Raw genomic sequence first — 24,386 nt, 5'->3', positions numbered from 1 at the left:
AAAACACTTTTCTTTTATTGGTCGGATGAAATATGCTAATTTTGTGAGATAGGAATTTTGGGTTTTCATGAGCTGTATGCCAAAATCATCCGTATTAAGACAATAAAAGATCTGAAATATTTCAGTTAGTGTGCAATGAATGTTAAATATATGAATGTTAAATTTTCATCATGACATTATGGAAAATAATGAACTTTATCACAATATGCTAATATTTTGAGAAGGACCTGTATATATATATATATATTTATATATGCATTCGAAAGCTATCACCAATTTAAGATGAAAATACAGTCAAAATCATATATTAAATACTTTCAGTTTGTCTGTTGGACAAAACACCACATCCATCTAGTACAAGTCAGTCAGTCATTTTCTACCGCTTATTCCATAGTGGGTTGCAGGGGAGCTGGTGCCTATCTCCAGCAGTCTATGGGCAAGAGGCAGGGTACACCCTGGACAAGTCGCCAGTCCATCGCAGGGCAACACACAAACAACCATGCACACACTCATTATTACACCTGAGGGCAATTTAGAGTTAACAATTAACCTAACAGGCATGTCTTTGGACTGTGGGAGGAAGCCAGAGTACCCAGTGAGAACCCACGCATGCACAGGGAGAACATGCAAACTCCATGCAGAAAGACCCCCGGTTGGGAATTGAACCCAGGACCTTCTTGCTGCAAGGCAACAGTGCTACCAACTGCGCCACCGTGCAGCCCTATCTAGTACAAACACCAGAAATATAAAGTGTTAAATGTTGCTGTACTTCTGTCATAATGCATAGGAAAATAATTTAATTTTTTTTTTTTTTTTTATTAGCTACCCGCAGAAGGAAATAACATGAGTAGTGATTTGCCTCTAGCAGCCTATCAGCTAAAGAAAAATCAAGTAACTTAGCCAGTTGTTTGCAATCTGTAGAACCGTCTGGATTGTGCCTTGGTCAGTATTAGAGCCGAGGGTCTGCTTCTAGTCAGCAGAACAATCAAAGGTAACAAGGCTTTTTGCCTGAAGCAGTTTGATGAGTTTCCACTTTGTTAAAACAAAATTTCTTGCAAACCTTCACAATAAGAGCCTAAAACATGACTTTATCTCATGCTGAACTAGAAATGACACATTTTAGAGCTCCCTATATTTTCTTTGCTTGTAAAAAGACAGAATGCTGGGTGAATTGTGCATGGACTGAAGACTGCAATTAGTCCATGCCATCTAACAAAGGGAATATGTCAAATATGTCACTATATATTTTATACAGTATTACTACTTCTAGTAAAAACTATATTAATATTTATGCTGTTGCCCTCACTCTTACTACAATCACTTAAGTGTGTAATAATAATGTTTGCATAAATTTGAACACATTTTATCAAAACATTGATATTGAAATAAATAGCCATAAATTTACACACAATAATCATGATACATAACTTTCATAACATTATATCAAAGTAGCTATTTGTACACAAAAGGATATGCGTGAAAAAAACTATTCAAGGATAAATGGGATTTCACAGACCATGAGAAATGAAAAATTGACAGAAGAAAAAGAGTAGTTTTTCTAATGTAAGAGGATGAGCAGCCATTAATACAAGGCTGAAAAGTGTTAGTGATAAAAAGAATGTCATAAAAGTCAACGTGGAATCAACAGGAAATAAAGCTTATATAAGTGAAGAAGACTTGATTTCTCAGTAGAAAACCAAAAAAGACAAACTATATACACAAGAGCAAAGGTTATAATAAGCCCTTTCTTTGAAAAATAAAAGTATTAGAGATGTGCTTGCCAATTATCTCATAGAAAATATAAAAAACTGCTACAACAGACACTCATGAGCTACTGTTTCACAACAAAACCCCTCAAGTTCAGGTAAGGTGTTGGAGGTATTGATTGGGTGATTTGTATGTGTTGCCGGGGCTCCTGAAATGTGTCTGAGAACACGCGTTGATGGATGTGTCTATGGCCAAGCTCCGAGCCTTCGAGAGGGGCCGGTGTGGGTGCTGGGAACGCTCCAGCAGCCTCAAGGTTACCCGCCTGGCACCAAAACAGATGGATGTCCCTCATCGTAACTGTCTGTAATGTGTGCAGCTCAATCATCCCCTCTCCTCCCGGTCTACGTCTCTCTCTTGTTGGCCCGTGGAGGCAGCCTGCAGAGTGTCGGAGTAGGAGTGTGTACGCACAGACAGCAGTCATAGGTAAGATTTAATTTATCTCACTGGGAAGACTTCGACATCTTCCTGTTTGGAGTTTTCACAGTGTAAGGTGTTAAGTTGTTTTTTTTTTTTTGTGATTAAAGGACAACATTCTGATAAATTAAGTGATTTGCTTTAATTCAGGGAGTGTTGATCAGATTTTTTAATATGTGTGTCATTGGCATAAATGTAAAAAAAAGTACTTTTTTAATGATGCATCCACAAAATTAAATGTGCAGGCTTAAATAGAAACACACACCCCACTAATATTTGTTCAAATGTCCCTTAGCAAGTTGCACCTAAGCCACACACTTTCTGTCACCTTAATCAAGCTTCTGGTGGATTTCTCGGTTGATTTCTTTATCACTGATCCTGTCAGAATTAATAAGATTTAAATTGGTTCATTTTTGGAAACTGGTTAGGATGTTCAGAATTAACATGGAACCAATATGAAGAAAACCAAAAAAAAAACCCTAGTGTCACTGTCTACAGAGTGGTTGGCTTTAATGCGCGGAGAGAATGCTAACCAAAAAAGAATCACCTGCTTCAACACTGACACATTAAAGCTCAACTGAAATTTGCAGCTAACCACATGGACAAGTGAAATACATCTAGAGGAGACAAGGACTGAGCTTTTTGGCCATAATGACAAAAACATATTTTTGGAGTCTTTCAAACCCTGTGAACACTGAACTTCCTGTCAAGCATGATGGTGGCAACATCATGCTGTGAGGTTTGTTTCTGCTTCCACTAGTAGCAATGCATTATAAAAGGTAGATGAAATAGTGGAGCAGGAGGGCTACCTCCAAATTCTTTAAATTTAATTTGAATTGAAAGCTTAATTCGGGGTCTAAAATGTCAGTCATCGAGGGCTAGTGTCCAGCAACTTTTAGAGGTGTATCTGTATCGATAGCAGAACTAGCATCCTGAGGAGGTAATTCCGCCAATTGGTTCTGGTGCCTTAGACAAAGGATTTATCAAAAGGTTGCAGGACAATGGGCCCCCTGAGTTTGAGACCCCTGGGCTAGATGGCTGAAACCTGTATACCGCTTTTGTGTAATTTGAGAATTTGCAGGTTTTAGAAAAGTCACAATAATCTTCAACTTTTTCCACCTAATTCTTGATTTTAAAATTCATTTAAGTTATATATTGTACCATTAGTCCACCCTGGAAAAAGAGCGACTAAAACAAAATCATTTAACCATTGGTATCCATGATGAGCATATGCAAACTTCTGACTGGAACTAAATTGGCAACACCAGTCCACTTAGTATTGAGACTTATATGGCTGGTCTAAAAGCCAGGAGATAGGTGCTCAGCTAAGGCAAAAATGGAATATTTAATACGAGATTGTTATGGCATGTTAGCAAACCTTTCCTGTTTGTGGCCACCTGATCCTCATATACATTACTGTAAATGGCTTTATAGTGTGCTCCTGTGTGAGTCAATGATGCTTTGAACCTCTCACATTGCGTGTCTCACATGCACAGTCGTCCGCATTTGGTTTCACTATGTCCTGCTGATACAGCAACAGAAAAACAGTGAAGGTCACTGTAAACTATGTAAAGAATGCACAAATATGAAGAAATGGACAGGAAGTAGTAAGACAGCAAGCATAGCTTTGAATAATTTACAAGAAACTTACATCCAGGAGTTTAATCAGTTCAGGCTTAAGAGTAGGAGAAGGGGAAGTCAGTAAGGAGAAAGTGAAGAAAATGTGATGCGGAGTTATCTTTCAAACTGCAACTTTAACATCAAATTTTGATCAAGTTGATTTAATGCTGGTCCTGAAAGAAGTCTAATGGTTTAGAAATACTGAAATATGTGTTTCGTAACAAATATAAATGATCCAAAAATATATATTGCTATATCTCCTCCATCATCTTACATTCCTTTTATTCTGACTGTGGGGAATTTTAATCCATGGTTCTGCATATATCCAATTTGACCGAGGCTCTGGGCACCACCGTGACACATCGATTGACACAAGCAACATCCCATCTTAACATAGGGACATGATGCAGTGCTGAACAAGCATCATTAGCCTTATAACCCCTCCATCCACACAATATTTGAGACATCATAGACAAAGAATGAAGAGAGAAATAGATATACTTTGTTTGTGTTATTGGTACCTCCACTGGTGGATGCAACATCAGGCGCCATTAGATACGCTAAACCTGTTAAACACTTAGGGCACCGGGTTTATAAAAAATAATAAATACATACAATAGAAACAATACAGAGATAGCTGAACACAAACTAAAGGTTGCCAAAGGCTGATGACGGTGTCTCTGGGATGCAGGCACTGAGCCAAACAACAGCCAAAAGCCAGGGGGGAAGATTTATACTGTAATTTACAAAATCATGAGGTTTATGTGAAGATTTGATCGGTAGTCATAAGGAGACAGAGACTGGATAATGGAGCTGATGGCTAGTCAATGCGTTCTGGTAGAGGTCTCTGTTTGTTTGTTATTATTTTGGCTCCATTCTCTATGACCATGATTATGTTTTCAAATTGCTTCGGGAAACCGGTAGGGTTGAGAAAGATGTGAGGGACCAGTTGACAAGGCACAAACTGCAGTGTGCTTCGAGAGGCTGTGCAATGGAGCTGCTAGCAAGACAATGGGCTTAAGTAAAAGTTTCTTTGTTTTTGACTTTATGCGTCACGATAATGATTTTATCGTCATTAGTGCAAGTACAAGTGCAGGATATATACCTACAAGTAAGATACAACAAGTGGCTGGAGACTAGAGCTTTAAAACTATAGGTGGGCAATAATCACAGGAGCACTGATAAAAGTCTTATAGCTGGAATTAACCTTCAATCATGTATGGAATATATAAAACAACTACACCCTGCTGCATTTTGCTTTTCTATTTTCTTCCCTTGGACTACAAGCTGTCCAGCTAGACGTGCAAGCAGTGCTTGAGACCAACATTTATGCGTTTTGGAAAAATGACGAATCAGTGGCTTTTTTGCATGGTTGTTCAGAAAAAGTTCAAATGAAGTTTGAATCTTATCTAAACACTGCCATACCTAACCTTGCAGCAACAAATGGGACAATGATAAAAAGTCACTTGGCATATATAACAGGAGTGTTTGTCAACTAGCTGAGCGTGTGATTAAACATTCTTGAAAAATATTTATCCTCTTTCAAAACATTACGTTCAATATATCGCAGTTCAATATTTGTTCACAGTTTTTTATGCTTTTGTCAATTTCTAAGTTTTGTGAGAAAAATAATTAGATTGGACAGCAACTTCAAGTCGAACTGCTCAATACATGACAGGAATTATTGCACCAAAGAGAGTATGACTGTTTCAAAGTGTGCTTTTGGGATAAGTTGTGCCCTGAGGATAAATCATCCTCTGTGGAACACTTTGGCCCATTTTTGATCCACCTTTAGTATTTATAGGCAAATGCTCCACTTATAAATGCTCTTTTGCCAAAAGGTTACTTTGGATTCAGCAGGAAACTGTTTTACACTTCTGTGAGAAGACAACCATTTTATGTTTATTTTTCTCCTAAAAATTGGACCTCATAATTACATCTGCTGCTTAACAAAGCAGTGTTTTAAAACTATGATGTAAAAAAGCCAACATCTGTGTCCAGCTGACACAGAGCCTGGTTCATAGATGTCTGGGTGCTCTGCAGCCAAGCTAACCTCGGCTCAACACCTGCCGAGCTGGTTCCAGCCAGCTCCAGCTACTTAATCCCTTTTAAGGAGACAGCTGGGTAAATTATTCACTGCCTCAATGAAAATTCCTTCAATATTCATAAGGTCTCCTCTCCATATCCACAAAGGGAGAGTGTATGTGATTGGATAGGTGCCTATATGGTTTGTTTATCCTTAAAATCCTTCATTCAACCCTGACATCATGCCAAACTGACTATCCGAGTTGTGCTGCTGCCTGTTTTTATCCTCCTGGTTTAATGTTTTGAAGCAGGAATGTTGTTCAGAAAGGGAGAAGAGGGGGTGTTGTGTATGTTGGGGGTCGGTGGAATTATCTTGGATTGTCTGCTTCAAGACAACATGGCCTGACCACTTCTCCTTCTCCTTTTCTTTTTCCTATTTTTCGCTGCATAACTAGAAATGAGTACAAGGCGGGCACCGTAAATATTTTCCCCAACAGTGAAAGGAGCAGTGCAGCTGCTGGCTGTGTTGTCATTTGTGTAAGCAGTTAGCCAGATATGGTTACAGCCCTCTAAGCACGCCTTGGAAAATAAATCACGGGCGTTGGGTTAAGCAGGAGCAGAGGGTTGCTGCTGGAATCGTGCTGACAGAGAAATTCATTCAGTTCCAAAAATCTATCTGTGCAATTACTGATGTCAGCATCAAACCAGAAATTAGGGTTCTGTCTCCCGCCCCCCCACCTCCCTCTTCCCTCTCCACTTTGTCGTTCTGTTTACCATGCGCATGACTCAGTGACCTTTGCAGAGATAATTCTATTATATAAGCCAAGTAATTGTTCTAGATTTGGAATGTCCAAGTGGCCCAAAGCTTTGATGTCCTTGCAGTTAAAATTAAATTCAGTGGCATTAATGAAACCTGTCAGGGGGAAAAGAGAAGTAATCACAAAGATGAAGAGGGAAACAGAGGGAGAAATGTGCAAAACACTGAGTCAGAACCAAATAGAATAGAAATGCTGTGTACACCCCCATCCCTATTTTATTGCAGCACCGAGTCGCAGCGTGCACCTCAAGACGCTCTGAGCAGCATCGAAAATGGCCCTGTTTGCTGCAGACATCCCTGCGAATATCCTTTGTGCCTCAGAGAGTGCAATCCAAAGTGAGGGCTGCAGAGGTGAACAAGAACAAATCGAAGCTGAATAGATGATCTTCACCTGCTGTGGTGCTTTTTACGTTCCCAACTCCTACACCTGTTAGCCACAAAGGCTGAGTGCCAACAATCGGTGAAGATGAAACTTCGATCACCATCACTGGCAGAAGAGTTCACTTTTCTTTACTTACATTCCTTCATTTGGACAATGATGAATTTAGAGAGGGAGACAATTACTGATTTATGCTGCCAGCTATCAGAAAGAGAAAGGCCCAGACATACAGAGACAGAAGCTCCATTTCCACATTGTTAATTAGAAACTCTCTCAGCGCTGTGCTCGCCGAATGAAAGAAGCAACACAGTCGCACTGAACACACACACACCTTTTTTTAATCAAGCTACTTCAACCAAGCAGTAAAACCATTGGCAATAAGACCAACATTGGAGTTTGTATCATTCAGGAAATTGCTCTTTTTTTAATGATCATCAAGTGCAGGTGATGAAAAGGCAGCGGGTTTTTACAGAAATAGGGGGGGGGGGGGGGGGGGTGTTATAAAAAAATAGAGAGAGCAATAAGAAGCAAAATCAGTGCAGGGGAAGAACTGGTAAGCTGATTCTATGCTTGGGGAAATGCATCTGATTTTCTCTCAGCAAGGATGCACAGTGTGTGGTCTTTCTTGTGTCTTTATTGCCACCTGGTGGTAAAAGGAAACCTTGCAAGCAGAGACCAGAGTCAGCATTGGGCTTGGGGTGACTGCAGGATCACTGAGCTCTGGGATTTATGTTAAATGCGGACCCAATTCCATACCCTTAGCAGTTTCTTGCTTTTATTACAAGAAATGAAGAAAACAGTTGAATATGTAAACCAAATCAGTTTAGCCCATCTCTAAGAACAAACAAGGGGAAATTAAGATTTATATCTCTAGTGTCATAAAGAAGGTAAATAAACGAGCGTCTAAGCTTCTGCATTTCAAGAAGATGCTTGTCTGTCAGATAAGATCTAAAATCAATGAAACTTTCTATGTCACCACTGATGGCACTGGGAGGTGGATTCTCATCACTAATTAACACAAAAACTCTCTGCTCCAAACACCGTGCAAGAAGTAGAGTCAGTTACTTGTCCAGTGTGTAAATCCAATAAAAACATCGTATAAAGAGGGTAAAGTAAAAATAAATGAGAAAAAAAAAAGGATATGAGAGCTATAAAGTCACACACAGCAGCCACCACTGACATCAGAAAGGTCTGGATGATTAGCGGACGCCAGAGCTCACAGATAGCAGCTTCGCTAACAGCCTCTACCACCTCATTAGTTGGGCCCAGCAGCACTGTGCCCCCTCTATTAAACGCTAAATGAAAGACCGCCAAGCGTGATTACCGAGGGGGGAGTCCCCTGTCGTCATGGGGATAAGACATCCTAGCTCAACCACACACACGCACACAAAGTCACACTTTCATTTCTCCTGTGATAGACATTTAGTAGAAGGTGACTGAGCCCGAATCTGGTAGTTTGCACATCATCAGCCACAGATAGTCAGCTCCAAAGCATGACGCCAAAAGCCCTCACAGTTTCAGAAACAGAAATACAAGACATTTCCTTTTAAATATAGAGTACTAAGAGTACTGAGCCCCACAAGGGACACTGGAGGAAAAAAAGTCAAATGTACATTTGCGAGATCCTACAAAAGTCTTGCAAATCCCAAATGATTACTGAGGTTCCTATCTAAATTCCTTGCATCGAAGTGCAGATGTTAGGGTCGCTATAATATAAAAAAATATTTCTGGAGAGTTTTTCCACTCCCGTCTCAATTGCAGGGCTCAACAGAAGACAACCATAGATCCTGTTTAGCAGTTTATTTGTGGAAGGTAAAGCATCTGTGTTTACATGGATCTGAATCTTTGAAAGGACTACAACCTATTTGCATATGAAGATAGTATTATAGCGCAGCACTCTGTAAAACATCACGAATTTGGTCCACTCAGAATGTTTTGTGATAAAAATGCAAATGAAATTGTTCTGCTGAATGTTAGTTGACTTGCCAAAGGTAAAAAATAAAAAAACAAATCGTGTAAAAAAAAAAACAGTTCCTGTAAATAGCAGAAGCTGAAAGTTGAGCTGTACTCACGGTCATTGCAGTGGGTGCCTGTGTATGATGTCATGGTGCAGTCGCAGGTGAAGTTCTCCCACTGCTGGATGCACACGCCCATGTTAGCGCACGAGTCGTCCTGACAGGTGGTACTGGGGCCTGGAGAGATGAGAGAGAAAAAAAAGAGATACCACCGGTGTGCAGTCAGGCAATGCTTAAGGCAGCTACGGAGCCTAAAGAAAAAAGGACCCATGCAGAAGATATGCACTCTAGAAAGACAGATTTACAATATGTGGGCCTAAGAGAAAGCAGGAGGAGTAGACAGTGCCACCACAGGAAGCCTGACCTGAGTACAGGCCGGTTAAGGACTGTCTCAGGAATCCCATCTCATTGTGCGAAGATGCAGTCGTACTGACATATTAAGGTAGAGGCACCAGGTTTTCACACGCTCCACAGCATGCTCTTCAAGCAGAAGGAGCTTATGCAAATACTGTGATTTGATTATAGTGAAACCTGACTGAAAGCAAGCAAAATTATCAACCTTTAAGAGCTACTGCAGATGATAGTGGGAGTGGGTTGGCTGATGTGACGACACTGTCAACATCCTTCGGTTTCAGTCTTTTTTTTCAAGAGCAAGTGAACCAGCATGCAACTTTTTATACATTCCGACATGATTCAGGAAAGTTTTATCGGAGTAAAACTTCTAAACGCTGCATTCCCTCTGCGAACAAGCAAGACAAGATTCGAACAGTTAAAAAAAGACAACTCCAGTTAACAACTACCATATAGAAATGCCATAATCATGGTGTTGGTTACATTCCTAAACACCTGTGTCAGAGTACAAGATGAACACTAGATTCACCAGACAGACATGTCAGAAATCATGAAGAGAAAAGAAACATAAATATAAAGCACTTAAGAACACATGGCACATATCTCAAAGTATGCACCAGGGCCAGACAAGAATCCAGGAGGGTATTCAAAGTCAAACTGGATGTGTGTTTGCTATTCCTCACACCACACATAGCTCTCACTTTTGAATACTTCTAGAGAGAGGGAATGCAGATAAGGACAAGTGCACTGCATAGATAACGAGATAAACAATCTGGCATTAAGAGTCTGCACAGACAAAGGAGAAAGAAACTTGACAGTAATCCCTCTAATAAACAGATACAGTAGGAAAAAAAACCAAGTAAATAAAACAAAGTACAAATAATAAAAAAAAACTGACAAATGCAAGTAAACTTTGTTTAAGAGCAGTTGTCTTGTGCAAGATGATGTGAAAAGAAGAAGGGGACATTTTAAGTGGAAAAACAGAGCAGGTTCGCCAGCTGAAAGTGCATTTACTGTGTAATGTACGGTAATGGTAGTCAACCAGGCGTCCTGAGCGCTGTGCACATATATGTACAGTGTTATATCAAGGCAAATGGAATGTGTGCATTCCAGTGTTGGAGCAGGAGACTCACTCTCTGGAAAAGAAAGTATCCTGGCAGCAGATATCAGAGGTTTTATGCTTGCAGCACAATGACAGTTTAGGTGTGCAGCCACAGCCTCTTTATACTGACTGCAACAGCCTACAATGTGTCACAACTGGTATTCAGCTGCAGCTGCAAACTGTGCTACTGCGTTTGTTTATGCAGTAGCTTCAGGCCGTCTAAATGAGCCCACATTACTGAAATGACCTGATTTATTTCCACTCTTTAATTACAGAGTGGATGCTGGAATTTTAGCAACTTTCTAAATAGAATTGCACATTTTTCCTGCAGGAAAGGAAACACAGAATAAACCAGACCTAATCTGCCAGATTAATGTATATTTACAGTGCCAAAAGTAGTCACACTCCTTGAGCTTTATCACATGTTTGTTACATTATAAATACAAACTGCAAATGTACATCGTAACTCTGGCTAAATGTTTCTGGTCATCCTGCAAAAAGATGAACCGCTTCCTCCTGTCACAACTTAAAAAAGCCACCGCTATTTTTCATTGTGGAGATGGTGCTGGCATTGTGGACTCATATGCTGGCATTATGCATGTACGTCAAAAAGTTGAATTTTGATCTCATCTCACCAGAGCACCGTCTTCCATGTTTGCTGTGTCTCTCAACAGGGCTTGTGGCAAACTTAAAAAGACTTCATATGGCTTTCTTTCAACATTGGCTTTCTTCTTGCCACTCTTCCATAAAGGCTAGATCTCTGCAGCTCCACCACATGTCTTGGATGATGGGTGTGCACTTGTGCCAAATTCTTTTCATTTTTGGAAGATAGATTTAACAGTCCGCAATGAGATTTTTAAAACTTCGTATATTTTTTATAACCTAACCGTGCTTTTTATTTATCCACAACTTTATCCCTGACCTGTCTGCTGTGTTCCCTGGTCTTCATCATGGTGTTTGTATCCTGTTGCTTCAATTTCTGTTATGTTGTACACAAACTATAAAAAAAACTGTGATTGCAACAAGTAAAATGTGTAAAAGTTCCAGGGGTAGGAATACTTTTTCAAGGCACTGTACAACTTTAATGTATCAATAGGTTATTTTCCTGGCTGCCTAACAACATTTCTTTTCTGTCCACAGTTCTTAAATATATTTTTTCCCATCAGAGAGCAAGTCCCCACTGCAGCACCTGAAAGACGTTATTGCCATGGTGACACCCACGATGCATTGCACACAGCAACCTTTCAGGCGAGCTGGCCTTCGAGAGGCGGAGTTGAACCCTCTACCTTGCAGGTCGGCTTTGGTGAAACCAACTTTGTTGGCGTAGACAGAAAACAACAAAACAGAACAGAGCAGAGCAGGAAACAAGAGCAAAAGATTAGTGAGGCACCAGCAATGTTAGTGGTCAGAAAACCTGTTTGCGTTTGCCACTCATAGGAACCTTGCTGAATGGAAGAGGGTCTTTAATGTTAAATGTGAAAATGTGTCTGCATCTGTGAATGTATGTGGGAAATTTTCAGGTGTATTGAGTGATTTTATAAAAACATATTTGTGTTTTCTAAAAAACTGTCTTGTTTGACTTTATAAAAAATCCTGTACTGCCCTCTAGAGAAAGTATAAGAAACTACAACCACCAAATACACTGGTAAGGCATACATATGGAGTTAAATTTATCTCAATATTATTCCATCAAACAAAAAACTAATCTCAATAAAAATAAAAAAAAACTAATCTCAATAAAAAAAATAATATTCAAAAAATGAGTCATTTTAATCAAAAAAAGTTTTATCAAACAATTTTTTTTTCTCCCCAAAATAAAATATTCCGTTAAAAAAATGAATAAATCGTTACAGCTCTGAAAGATTTGATCACAGCTTAATATTTTTTGATTGAGATTATGTTTTTTTGATTAAGATTAGTTTTTTGCTTGATTGAATAATATTGAGACAAATGTAACTCCATACGTACAGTACTTGTAGTAAGCTTAGAAATACTTATCATGAACATAAATGTCATATTAATTTAGGAATTTTAATGATAGTATTTGAATAATTTTCTGGGTTATATAACATAATATTTGCGTATTTTAAAACAAGAATTTAGTGCACCACTTTGAAGTTACTGTGGATTTTTCCAAATCCACACAGGTTTAAAGTTATCCATATTTATCCATATAATATGAATTATTCATAGTTGGTTAAATGTCCATTATAAAGTTAAAGGATACCACACACTTTTTGTAACCATGGGCAATGTCCTGGTATAATCCTGGTTGGATATTTGATCACCAATCATCCTTATCATTGTGAACTTTTTTTTTAACTCCTTTGGCTTAACCACATGCAGAGATTGCTGCAATTTTTTGTTGTGCTCTCATGTGTGGATGTTGTAGCAGGAGCTCTGTTCTTGATCGCCACCGTCTTAGTCCATGTTCATATTAAACTAGCATCAATGTGGAACGGGGCAGTACTGTTTCAGCAGTTTTTGGTGCTTTTTTGGGTTGTTCATGAACCTCCTAACCAATTTTCCTTTCATCTGAGGGTCAGATGGTTGAAACCTGGACACCATTTGGTTTTGACATGTTGACATCAACAAGACAATGATCCTAAACACACATCTAAATTGTTTTGGAATGGCTAGAGGAGACTAACATTAAGCTTCCAAAATAACAATAACCTCAACACTATGGAAAATGTATGACCTATGCTTAAAACCTATGTTTGTACCAGGAAACCAGTGGATTTAAATTAACTTTGCCAATTCTGCCAATACTCGTACTCGTCGTCTTCCGCTTATCCGGGACTGGGTCGCGGGGGCAGCAGACTCAGCAGAGATGCCCAGACGTCCCTCTCCCCAGACACCTCCTCCAGCTCCTCCGGGTGGAGCCCAAGGCGTTCCCAAGCCAGCTGAGAGACATAGTCCCTCCAGCGTGTCCTGGGCCGTCCCCTGGGCCTCCTCCCGGTGGGACGTGCCTGGAACACCTCCCGAGGAAGGCGTCCAGGAGGCATCCGGTATAGATGCCCGAGCCACCTCAACTGGCTCCTCTCGATGTGGAGGAGCAGCGGCTCTACTCCGAGCCCCTCCCGGATGGCCGAGCTCCTCACCCTATCTCTAAGGGAGTGCCCGGCCACCCTACGGAGGAAGCTCATTTCAGCCGCTTGTATCCGGGATCTCGTTCTTTCGGTCATGACCCAAAGTTCATGGACATAGGTGAGGGTAGGAACGTAGACTGACCGGTAAATTGAGAGCTTTGCTTTTCGGCTCAGCTCTCTCTTCACCACAACGGACCGGCACAGTGCCCCCATTAATGCGGCAGCCGCACCAATCCATCTGTCGATCTCCCGCTCCATTCTCACTCGTGAACAAGACCCAAAGATACTTAAACTCCTCCACTTGAGGCAGGAACTCCCCTCCAACCTGAAGTGGACAAGCCACCCTTTTCCGGTCGAGTACCATGGCCTTGGACTTGGAGGAGCTGATCCTCATCCCAGCCGCTTCACACTCGGCTGCGAACCGCCACAGCGCATGCTGTAGGTCTTGGCTAGAGGGGGCCAGCAGGACCACGTCATCCGCAAAAAGAAGAGACGAAATCCACTGGTCCCCAAACCAAATCCCCTCCAGCCCTTGGCTGCGTCTAGAAATCCTGTCCATCAAAGTTATGAACAGGACCGGTGACAAAGGGCAGCCCTGCCGGAGTCCAACATGCACCGGAAACAGGTCCGACTTAGTGCCGGCAATGCGGACCAAACTCCTGCTCCGCGTGTACAGGGACCGGATGGCCCCTAATAAAGGGCCCCAATTCCATACTCCTGGAGCACCCCCCACAGGGCATCACGAAGGACACAGTCGAATGCCTTCTCCAGGTCCACAAAACCCATGTGAACCGGTTGGGCAAACTCCCATGAACCTTCGAGCACCCTGTAGAGGGTATAGAGCTGGTCCAGTGTTCCACAGCCGGGACGAAAACCACACTGCTCCTTCTGAAGCCAAGGTTCGACTATCGGCCGGACTCTCCTCTCCAATACCCTGGCGTAGGCCTTACAAGGGAGGCTGAGGAGTGTGATCCCCCTGTAGTTGGAACACACCCTCCGGTCACCCTTCTTATGAAGGGTCCTCAGCCTCTGTTTCCACCAGGTAATGCGTGATGGCAGGATTGAGGAGATCCTCGAAGTACTCCTACAACACCCGACAATGTCCCCAGTCGAGGTCAACAGCCTCCCACCCCCACTGTAAACAGTGTTGGCGAAGCACTGCTCGCCCCTCCTGAGGCGCCGGAGGGTTTGCCAGAATCGCTTCGAGGCCAACCGGTAGTCCTTCTCCATGGCCTCACCGAACTCCTCCCAGGCCCGAGTTTTTGCCTTTACCACAGCCCGGGCCGCAGCACGCTTGGCCTCACGGTACCCGTCAGCCGCCTCAGGGGTCCCACAATCCAACCACAGCCGATAGGACTCCTTCTTCAGCTTGACAGCATCCCTTACTGCCGGTGTCCACCACCGGGTTCTGGGATTGCCGCCGCGACAGGCACCGCAGACCTTACGGCCGCAGCTACGGGCAGCAACATCGACAATAGATGCGGAGAACATGGTCCACTCGGACTCTATGTCTCCAACATCCCCCGGGATCTGGTCAAATCTCTTCCGGAGGTGGGAGTTGAATACATCCCTGGCCGAGGGCTCTGCCAGGTGTTACCAGCAGACCCTCACTATGCGCTTAGGCCTGCCAAGTCTGTCCGGCTTTCTCCTCCAGCGGATCCAACTCACCACCAGGTGGTGATCAGTGGACAGCTCAGCCCCTCTCTTCACCCGAGTGTCCAAAACATGCGGCCGAAAGTCTGATGATACAACAACAAAGTCGATCATAGACCTCCTGCCTAGGGTGTCCTGGTGCCAAGTGCACTGATGGACACCCTTATGTTTGAACCCTAACAATTGTCAAATACCCAACCAGAATTATTTAATGCCAGGACATAGCTGATGGCTGCAAAAAATAAAAAAATGAAAACCCCAAATTACATGGCATTCATGTCAATGATGAGTGTATATAATCTTCTAATTGGCAATATACGTAGTATGCATTTCAACCTTTTCTTTCTGTAGGAGATATTTAAAATATCAAGGTTCCAAACTATAAAGCAAAGTCATCAGTAAAGTTTCAACTAATAAAATGTACATCAGACTTTTTTTTTCTTGTGAAAATTTAGCAGCAACTTCATTTTAGTTTCATGTTACAGAGGGAGGTAAAACATCCTGGTCCATATAGTGGAAACCTGAATAAAACATGTTTAAAAGTCTTATTTTATGAAATCTACACTCTGAAAGACTGTTGTCCTTTTCATAGTTTGGCTTAATACGGTGTTAAGGATGTAGCATGTCAGGATCCCTGAAATATATCAGTAAAAATGGATAACATATTTGAAACATCATCCCAATAATGTGATAAATACTTCACATCAAAGAAAACAAGAATTAACTATGCTGCCAGGTGTCTGTTAGGGCTAACTTTGTAAACTCAATAAATGTCATGCAGCAGGTTGTGACCCCTTTACCCCACTAGGCGATTTGTACCTTCACAGCCACGCTCTATGTGTCCACTGCGGAAAAGAGCGTCGTTGATGAGGTCTGGCAGGCGCCCATTGAGATCTACAGATGCCAAGCAGCCCTGGAAGCCCTCCCGGGAAACCACGAGCTTGGGGAGGTTCTGATACATGTTGGGTCCCAAACCTCCAACAAAGAGGTCACCTGACGGGACACAAAATGAGGGGTGCATTATTACGCTTTCATATTCTGGAAGGGATGCAAGTTACCAAAGAATGAGAGAGGTGATTGTCAACTCATGTTAGGTTTTTCTGTGTGGTACCTTTAAGGTCGAGGTTTTTGGCCCCGTTGACGTTCTGGGTGACCGACTTGGTGTCAACTTTGAGAGTGTGTGTGTTGGAGGCGTCTCGAGTGATGACCACATTGTGCCACTGGTTGTCATTCAGTGGGTTGTCACTATTTCCTTTCAACAGGCTGGGCCCGTTTCCCAGGTCAAACACGTAGTGGATGAACCTGGCAAGAAAAGAGGAGCAGCAGGCTGGAAATGAGTGGAAAAGCAACCAAGTTTTGAAAAGACTTCTGAAAGCCCGCAGAACTACTGATCAAGGCCACTTTGAAAGATTACAAGGACGTCTGGCTCCCTGCTGGCAAAATCTAAAGAAATCAGGCCAGACTCATTGAGATCCACAGTGTCTTGCAAGCGTATTTACACTCTTCACATTTACACATTATGTAAAGTGGCAAACAATTTATGGTTTGAAACACGTTTCACTAATAGAAAAGTGGCACGCATGTTTACCACTTTCATTTGATACCCCTAAATAAAATCTTTTGCAACCAGTGGCCTTCAGGAGTCAGTCTTTGAAGACTTCAGGGGTTTGTTAGAGAACATTAGGGAACAAAGAGCATCATGAAGACTAAGCAACACAGCAGAGAGTTCAGGGAGAAAGTTGTGGTAGCAGGGTTGGGTTATAAAACATTTGAACATCTGATAGAGCTCCTTTCATTCCATCGTCTGAGAACGAATAGAGAATGGTGCAATTGCAAACCTAACAAGGCCATTCATATAAACTTACAAGCCAGTCAAGGAGAGCATTAATCAGAGAGGTAGCTATTATCTAAAGAGAAGCAACAAGAATTCACAGCTGAGGTCTTAGAATATAATGTATGAACAGCATTTCTAAAGTTGTCACCCCAGAAATTGGGCCTTCTGAGAATAATACCAAGCCATTGTTGACGTATAGCTATAAGATGTCCTGTTTAAAGTTTGCTACAAACCATGTAGGGGGAACAGCAGACATGAAAGAAGGAGCTCTGGTCATATGAGACCAAAAGTTCTCTTTTCAGCCTTTCCCTTGTGGATTCATAGTAGGGGCTGCCTTATGCTGTGGGTCCAGTTAGGACTTAGAAGTTAATCAGAGTTGATAGGAAGATGGATGGAGGTAAAGGACAATTCTGGAAAAAAAACATATTGAGCTTGAGGCATTTTGCACAATAGAATGGGCAAAAATTGCTCTTTATCAACAATATTGATAAACAAATGTCCTTTTTATATGCTTCTTTGTGCTGTTCTATCACATTCTAAAATACATTGAAGTTTGTGGTTGTAAATTAGCAAGACGTGTAAGGACTACTTTTGCAAGGCAATGTATGTTTGTGCATTTTTATGATCTCCCTCTTTACCCTTAATTAAGTGTATTAGAAAAACTAATGAGAACATTACGATAAATTCTTTGTACTTGGTTGATCATAAACGTTTTAACCTTTGCCATTTAGGATTAAAGCTCTTATCAACCCTGTCAAATTTTAACTGACTTCACTAATTAATATCAACAGTTTCTTTACATGCACTAATCATTTCCAGACTGCTGCTTCTTGATAAAACACCCACAGGCTTTTAAACTCCTCCATCCCACTCACCCTTTGACCAGCTCCACGGCAATGAAGTCATTCCCGTCTCCGCTGTTAAAGAGGATGAAGCCGTCGGGCGAGGTGGTTTTGAACTGGAAGAACAGGTGCATTGTGGTGTACGCCTGCAGAGTGGCCAGTCCCAGGTAGCTACCTTTGGTCTTAAAGGTGACGGGATCGGCGACGATGAAGCGCATGCCAAAGCGTGCGTTGAGCTCACAGAAATCTATGTCGCCATTCTTGCACATGTCAATGTACTGCATACCGTTAAACTTGACGCTCTGTGGAGAAGTCGGTCAGAATTTTTGATTAATAAAAGGGTTTCAAATGTTACTTGGATTCAGATAAAATGAGAAGAAATTTACTGCAAATGTTTAGCATTTACTCTTATTACCTGTAGGTGGCCAATAAAAGGGGAGGGTGCTGACGAAATGAAGCGTTTCTCAGTCAAGATGCCTGTTTCCACATTGCTGAACTCCAAGCGGGTGTGGTCACCTGCCATCTGACCTGACGGGTGGAAAAAGGGAAAAACCGAGTAAGAGTGAACTGTGGGAAAAAAAAAAGAACACAAACTGCCAAGTACCCTTTATCACACAGGAACAACGATTCTACAGCAGAGGTGTTCAAAGGTTTTGTCACATGGGCCAAAATTGTCAAGTTGGGATCTTCTCGTGGGCCAAAAAGATCACTAAAAACTATATTGTTTTTTTTTTTTTGCTTTGAACAATGAACTGAGCATTCAATATTTTAATTAAACAAAGAAAGTAGTCAGAATTTGTGTAGTAAAGGGTTATGTAAATCATTGTTAATACAAAACTTAAAAAGAGTTTAGCATGTTTTGCTTTTTAAAAGAAAGGCATCCAGTTTGCAAATTTGTTTGTGCTCAATTGAAAAAAATACAAAGCAATTTATTCTTAGCAGTAAGAACAGGATTTGTGTCCCTTTCTTTGAAAAAGCTTCCTGTATTAATTTAATAATTGTTTGTTAGTAAAAGTCATTGCACCAATGGGGTCATAGTTATTTATGAATAAGAAAAACCCTGGTTATTAAAAGACAAATACTTTATGTTGTCACAACATTTTCCATTTTCATTTTATTAGGAATAATTTTGCCCTCAATAAGAATAACAAATTCTTCATCTGGATCAACCACGTTTGCTTGCAAGCCAAATCTGTATTATTCTTGAGTCGCAGTCGGGGGCTGCACAATATTAGTCCTGGGCCGGAAATAGCCCCCGGGCCGCACTTTAGTCACCCCTGTTCTATAGGCATCTAAAGTTACTTTAAACTCTGAAAAGTATTGTTTGAAAACTTCAGTAGGCCCCTTTTGCTTTATCAAACTAAATAGGTCCTATACTGCTTTTCCTATGATACTTTGTCAACATTGTGCAGGAATAAGAAAAAAATATGAATCTTCAAATGAACATACAGCGCCCTCCACAGGTTTAAGCACTTGTAAAAATGTGAATTAATAAATTAATCTGTGTCACAATTTCAGACTAATATAATAGTTAAACCCCTTGTTTATTTTGAGTACATGTTTTTAAAATCCACATTAAGAAATAATAGTTTAAAACTAAATCAAAATTTGAGGTGATTAAAACGTTTTAAATAACTGCAGCTCTGACCAACCAGGATGGAGGAAGATCCCAGTTTATCTTGGCACCACGGAAGTAAGGAAGATGGCAATGGAAATAAAAAAATTCAAATAAAAAACAGTGGGGAGCATAGTTGTCTTTCAATCTGAAAGTTGTGGGTTCGATTCCAGGTTCCCCCTGCTGCTTGTCGATGCCCCCATGGGCAAAGCACTTAATCTCAAGTAATCTACCGATCTGTGTATTGATGTATAAATATGAATGTGAATGCCATTAGGTGAATGTGGCTCTAGTGTAAAGTGCTTTGATTGGCTGGTATGACTGGAAAAGCGCTATAGAAATTCAATTCATTTATTTGTTTTAAGGCTTTTGTTTCTATAATATAGATTTCCACAACAGGATTTCACAAAATACAAATCTTTTTAAAAGTGTGCTGAAGAATAAAAATGGATCATTCTGCTTTCCTTTATTTAGCTTGATTGCATCACTAGAGGCACAGGAACTGAAATAGTCAGCTGATATTTGGAAATGCCTTGAAAGGAGGAATTTGAATAAAAGTAGGCAAATAAAAATGAAAAAAAGCCAAGAGAAATTAAAAGTAGACGTACTAATCTTTTGTTTTATGCCATGAGTGAAGTCACCAGAGGCATGGCTGTGTGGACGCATGTTATCTGGATAGATTTTATGTTTAAATATTGATTTACAACAAAATAGCAAAACAACTACAACAAATGACAACAGTACAGTTTTTAAATGATTAACATGCAAGATTACTTTTACATACAGAAAAAAATAGCTAAAGAGCGATTGCATAGAATGCATTCAAATAATATACTCTTAAATAGAAAAAATATATACAGTAAGCTGCAGCATCAGGATAGCATGTTGGTTTCATGCCATTAGATAAAATAGTGTACAGCTTTTCAAGAAAATAAAGTGGCTGCTCATATATTATTATAGAATAAGAAAAATAATATAATTTTATTTATACAATATATAATATGATATTGAATAACTTAAAACTAGCCATCCAGTTGTAATGCAGCTCAGAGCAAACATGATCTTGACTTAAACTTTTTGGTGGAAGAAGTTTCTTAAATCAAAAGCAAAATCCCACCCATGAAAAATTGGAGAATGCAGAAACGTAATCAAACAATGGTAGCAACACATAGAAGCGTGCCTATCAGGAATAATGAATGAAATGGCAATACCTTCGGCCATGTCGTCGTCCACAATGAGTTTGAAGTTTTTACCGCGCCGGACCACTCGCACAGAGTGCCACTCATTGTCGTTGAGCTTTTGTCCGGCATAAAGAACCTCAGGGCCCTTGCCTGAAGATGAGGGTCAGTTAGTGGAGGGATGGAGAAGGCACAAGCAATAACCAAACACATTTTTCGTTCGTTTTAAAATATGAAGCACAGATTACTCACTATTAAAGTGCTCTGGCTTTCACGGTCTAAATCACTGTATTCATTTCAATGCATATAGAATGCTGTTGTTACACAAACACTCAAATAGATTTTTCCTTCTATCCATTTTTTAGCATTTTTTTATAAGTTATCCCAAAACATTTTGAATAAAATGCACTAAAACATGAAAATTACAGCTACTTCATAACACTAGATACATTTAAAGGCTGATGAGCACAGAAAGCACCATTCACAGTGTGTAGTAGGCAAATGGAGTGAAGTTAGAGCATTTTGAACGCCACTAGAGGGCAATGCAGCTCCACCTAGTTTCTTAGAGAAGCAGCTGTGTCATTTTCCTTCTGGTTATTGGATGTGATGCATAAGGATGGAACCCGTTTTTAAATCTTTATAAACACTGATGGTTAGAGAGATTTATTCACTGGAATTTTAGACTTTAATTTGCTTTCTAAACTTATGCACTTCATTGTGGTTATCTGAGAGTTCAAAGTGCAATTTATTAGAACAAGAAACTGAAAAGTCACACTGTTTGCCTCTCTGCACTATTAACAAGTATCAGAATTTAAAGTTCTAGTCAGAGGTTCACATACACATAATGGCCATGAAGGTCATATTAATTTGGGGTTTTAATGATATATGTGATTTAGTCTTTTTCCAGGATAGAGTGATAATTCTGAATATATTGTTGGATGGACACATTTAAATGTGGATTCGCTTCAACTGATATAAAGTCAAATTGTACATACAAACTCAGATATATAGATAACACTTCACTAACATTTAGATAAATGTTTCGTAGCAAATAGCAGAGAAACCACTAATGTTTTGTAGAAAATGCATCATGTTGGGAACTAATTTAAAACGGTGGATTTCTTGGCATGGACCCAACGTTTCTGTCCAAACATTTCCATCATTGCTGTAGTTGGGGCCTGACCAGAAGATTAAACCATCTATCTATTGATTTAAGCACGTGTGCATTGCACTATTGTACGTTAAATAAAACAGCCCCAAAGCATGATGTTCCCACCACTATGCACTTCTGTGGTGGTCGATAGTGATGTAAGTGTCTTCACTATGTGGACACTGGCAGTGGTATTCCAGCAGTTTATGATGGGCTGGGGCCTTAATGGTGCTTGGGTTGTTTGGCAAATTTCTAACCAATATTGTTTCATCTAATGATGACCGGCTGGACAACAGGACAATGATCCCGACAGCACATTAAAGCTGGTTTTAGAATGGTTAAAGCAGACTAAAATTAAGCTTATGGAATGGCCCTGACCTCAACCCTTCTGAAAATTAGGCCTAATAGCAAAATTCAAATGAGAAAGTTCCTGAGTAGAAGAATGGTCAAATATTGAAAACTGTTTGGTTTCTCTGCAACTTGCTAAAGCGCATTAATGCAAAGTAGGGGGCATGTATATGTATATATCTAAGCTCGCATGCATAATTTTGTCTCTGTGTGACTTAAGAGGAAACCCATAAGAAATTAAAACGTGTGCACCTAATTCATGTTTCTCAAAATCACTAAAGTTGTTGCATAGTATGTTGAGAGATCATTAAAACCCTGAAATAGGAACTGCGCAATAAAACCATTAAAAGCTCAAAAAAATGGTATTCATGTTGAAGGTAAGCAGATGTAAAATTTTGACTGGACGTGTAAGCGACTAATCAGTTTACGGTTACTTTAATATAAACCAATGAATTATTATCCTCTGCAGGAGCCATATGAATAGGCTAGTGCAGGGTGTTGTCTCAGTAAAAAACAGTCTTGAATCTCCTCACCTTGGTTCATTTCTTCTCTCTAACGTTATAAGGCTGTGAGGAAAAAAAGGACTCTTTTTTCTGAGTAAGAACAGGTCATTAAACACCATCTGTATGGGTCTGCTGATGTAAATGCTACAGTATGCATTAACATTGGATAACTGGAACACACTGCGTTAAATGTGTAAATATAAAACCAATACTCTCACATAAAAGCCTGAAAGTGCCGTTGTTCAATTAGTCGCTACAGGAATATAGGAAAAGATTCAAAGCTAGCTGCTTGACTTAATTTGAAAATGGCCCATTTAAAATATAGAAAGTATATTAAGCCTGATTTGCATGACTTTGATCTCTGGCCATTCCTCGTTGATTTTTTCTTCTTTTATCTGAAAAATCCTCTTACCAGGTCGCAGTGCCAATCCCCCTCTCTCCCCCTCTGCATTCACACATTCCTGCCTTCACAGCTAGCACACAGACCACAATCAAATATTGACTGAAGGAGAAAAGACTTCAGAAGAAGAATGTTGACTTACTGGTGTTACAGTTTATCCTGACACAGTCTAGATGGGGAGGGGAGAACAAGTGACAGATGAAATCGCATCCTTCAAGGTTACAGCTGCAGACATCCAAAAGCAAGTAAAGCCACCTTCCGGGGACGGACACATGACGCCAGTGGCCATTTTTCCCACCCCGCCAATTCACAACTGGTTAATATCACTGCAGCAATAATGTAATGTAATCTAATAAAACATAGGTCAAAGCAAAAAATCTGTACAGAGCCGGCCCAATACTCTATGAGTGTCTTTACAGATTTGTTTGGGGGGGGGCACTTCTAGTTAAACTGACCACAGCATAAGTTTTGCTTGTATGTTTTATTAATTTATAGGAGTAAACACATTGTGGGGACAAGTTTTGGTTTATTTCTCTGAATTTGGGGCTGCACAGCTTTTAAATACATTGTTGGAGCCTTGTACCACACACTTCAATCTTATCCTACCTTTAAACACAATGTAAAGAACAACAGTCAGCATTACATAGTTTTTATAAGAAATGTTTTTAATTTGATTAACCACACATTTGTTGTTTATGGTTAGTTATAATATAATGGTTTCAACTTTTTAGTTGTGAATTGTAGTTGTGTGAAGATGCATCCTGCTCACAATGCTTTCAGACCAATTTTTATGGTTTCACAAACATAAAGGTCTTATGAATTGAAAACTTTGTTTTAAAGATTCTAATGCTGCCTTTTTGCATTTTCACAAATAGAACAAAGATTTCATAAAAAATGTCAGGGACATGATTGACCACTAGATATTCTGTATTCTCATTCAAAGGTGCAGAACTGCAGTCTATATTTTGTTTATCACCTTTCTTTCCTACCAATTATCCAAATTGCGGTTTTTTAATGCTTATGTAACCAAGTGATGTCGGCTGGTGGGACATGGAGTCTATTAGCCGATTACATCATACAACCAGACAGCAAGTGAAGAGGTACTTCCTGTCTTACTTCAAAAATAAAACATACATATAGGGGGTTATGTTTTAAGCTGTCACCTTCCTATCTGTTTGTCATTATAATGACTTCAGAAGAAATATTGTATTGTTCCAATATCGTGAGAGGTGATGCCATGAGATCTTGTTACACATCTTGTCTTGGAAATATTGTCGTTTT

The 24,386-nt window shown here is 40.2% G+C and overlaps 1 protein-coding gene across 13 annotated transcripts in view; it reads right to left on the bottom strand.

Annotated features, from left to right (window-relative positions):
* The window catches only part of LOC124881654 (neurexin-3b-like), a 435,641-nt gene that overhangs the window by 231,911 nt on the left and 179,344 nt on the right, over positions 1-24,386 (bottom strand). For 7 of the 13 annotated variants that reach the window (XR_007041703.1, XM_047387345.1, XM_047387341.1 and 4 more), the window contains 8 exons: positions 23,248-23,274; positions 20,738-20,857; positions 18,327-18,439; positions 17,945-18,213; positions 16,347-16,537; positions 16,055-16,228; positions 11,777-11,803; positions 9,095-9,214 (listed from right to left, as the gene is read on the bottom strand). Coding sequence is in view for 12 of the 13 variants with exons in the window: in XM_047387345.1 (XP_047243301.1) it covers positions 9,095-9,214; positions 11,777-11,803; positions 16,055-16,228; positions 16,347-16,537; positions 17,945-18,213; positions 18,327-18,439; positions 20,738-20,857; positions 23,248-23,274 (1,041 nt within the window). In the remaining variant the exon portion in view is untranslated. The remainder of the gene's footprint in view (positions 1-9,094; positions 9,215-11,776; positions 11,804-16,054; positions 16,229-16,346; positions 16,538-17,944; positions 18,214-18,326; positions 18,440-20,737; positions 20,858-23,247; positions 23,275-24,386) is intronic. The other 6 variants (XM_047387342.1, XM_047387343.1, XM_047387336.1 and 3 more) reach the window with 2 other exon arrangements.

This window comes from Girardinichthys multiradiatus, chromosome 15, assembly GCF_021462225.1.
Source record: "Girardinichthys multiradiatus isolate DD_20200921_A chromosome 15, DD_fGirMul_XY1, whole genome shotgun sequence".
NCBI lineage: Eukaryota > Metazoa > Chordata > Actinopteri > Cyprinodontiformes > Goodeidae > Girardinichthys > Girardinichthys multiradiatus.
This window is presented reverse-complemented; position numbering and strand designations above follow the sequence as displayed.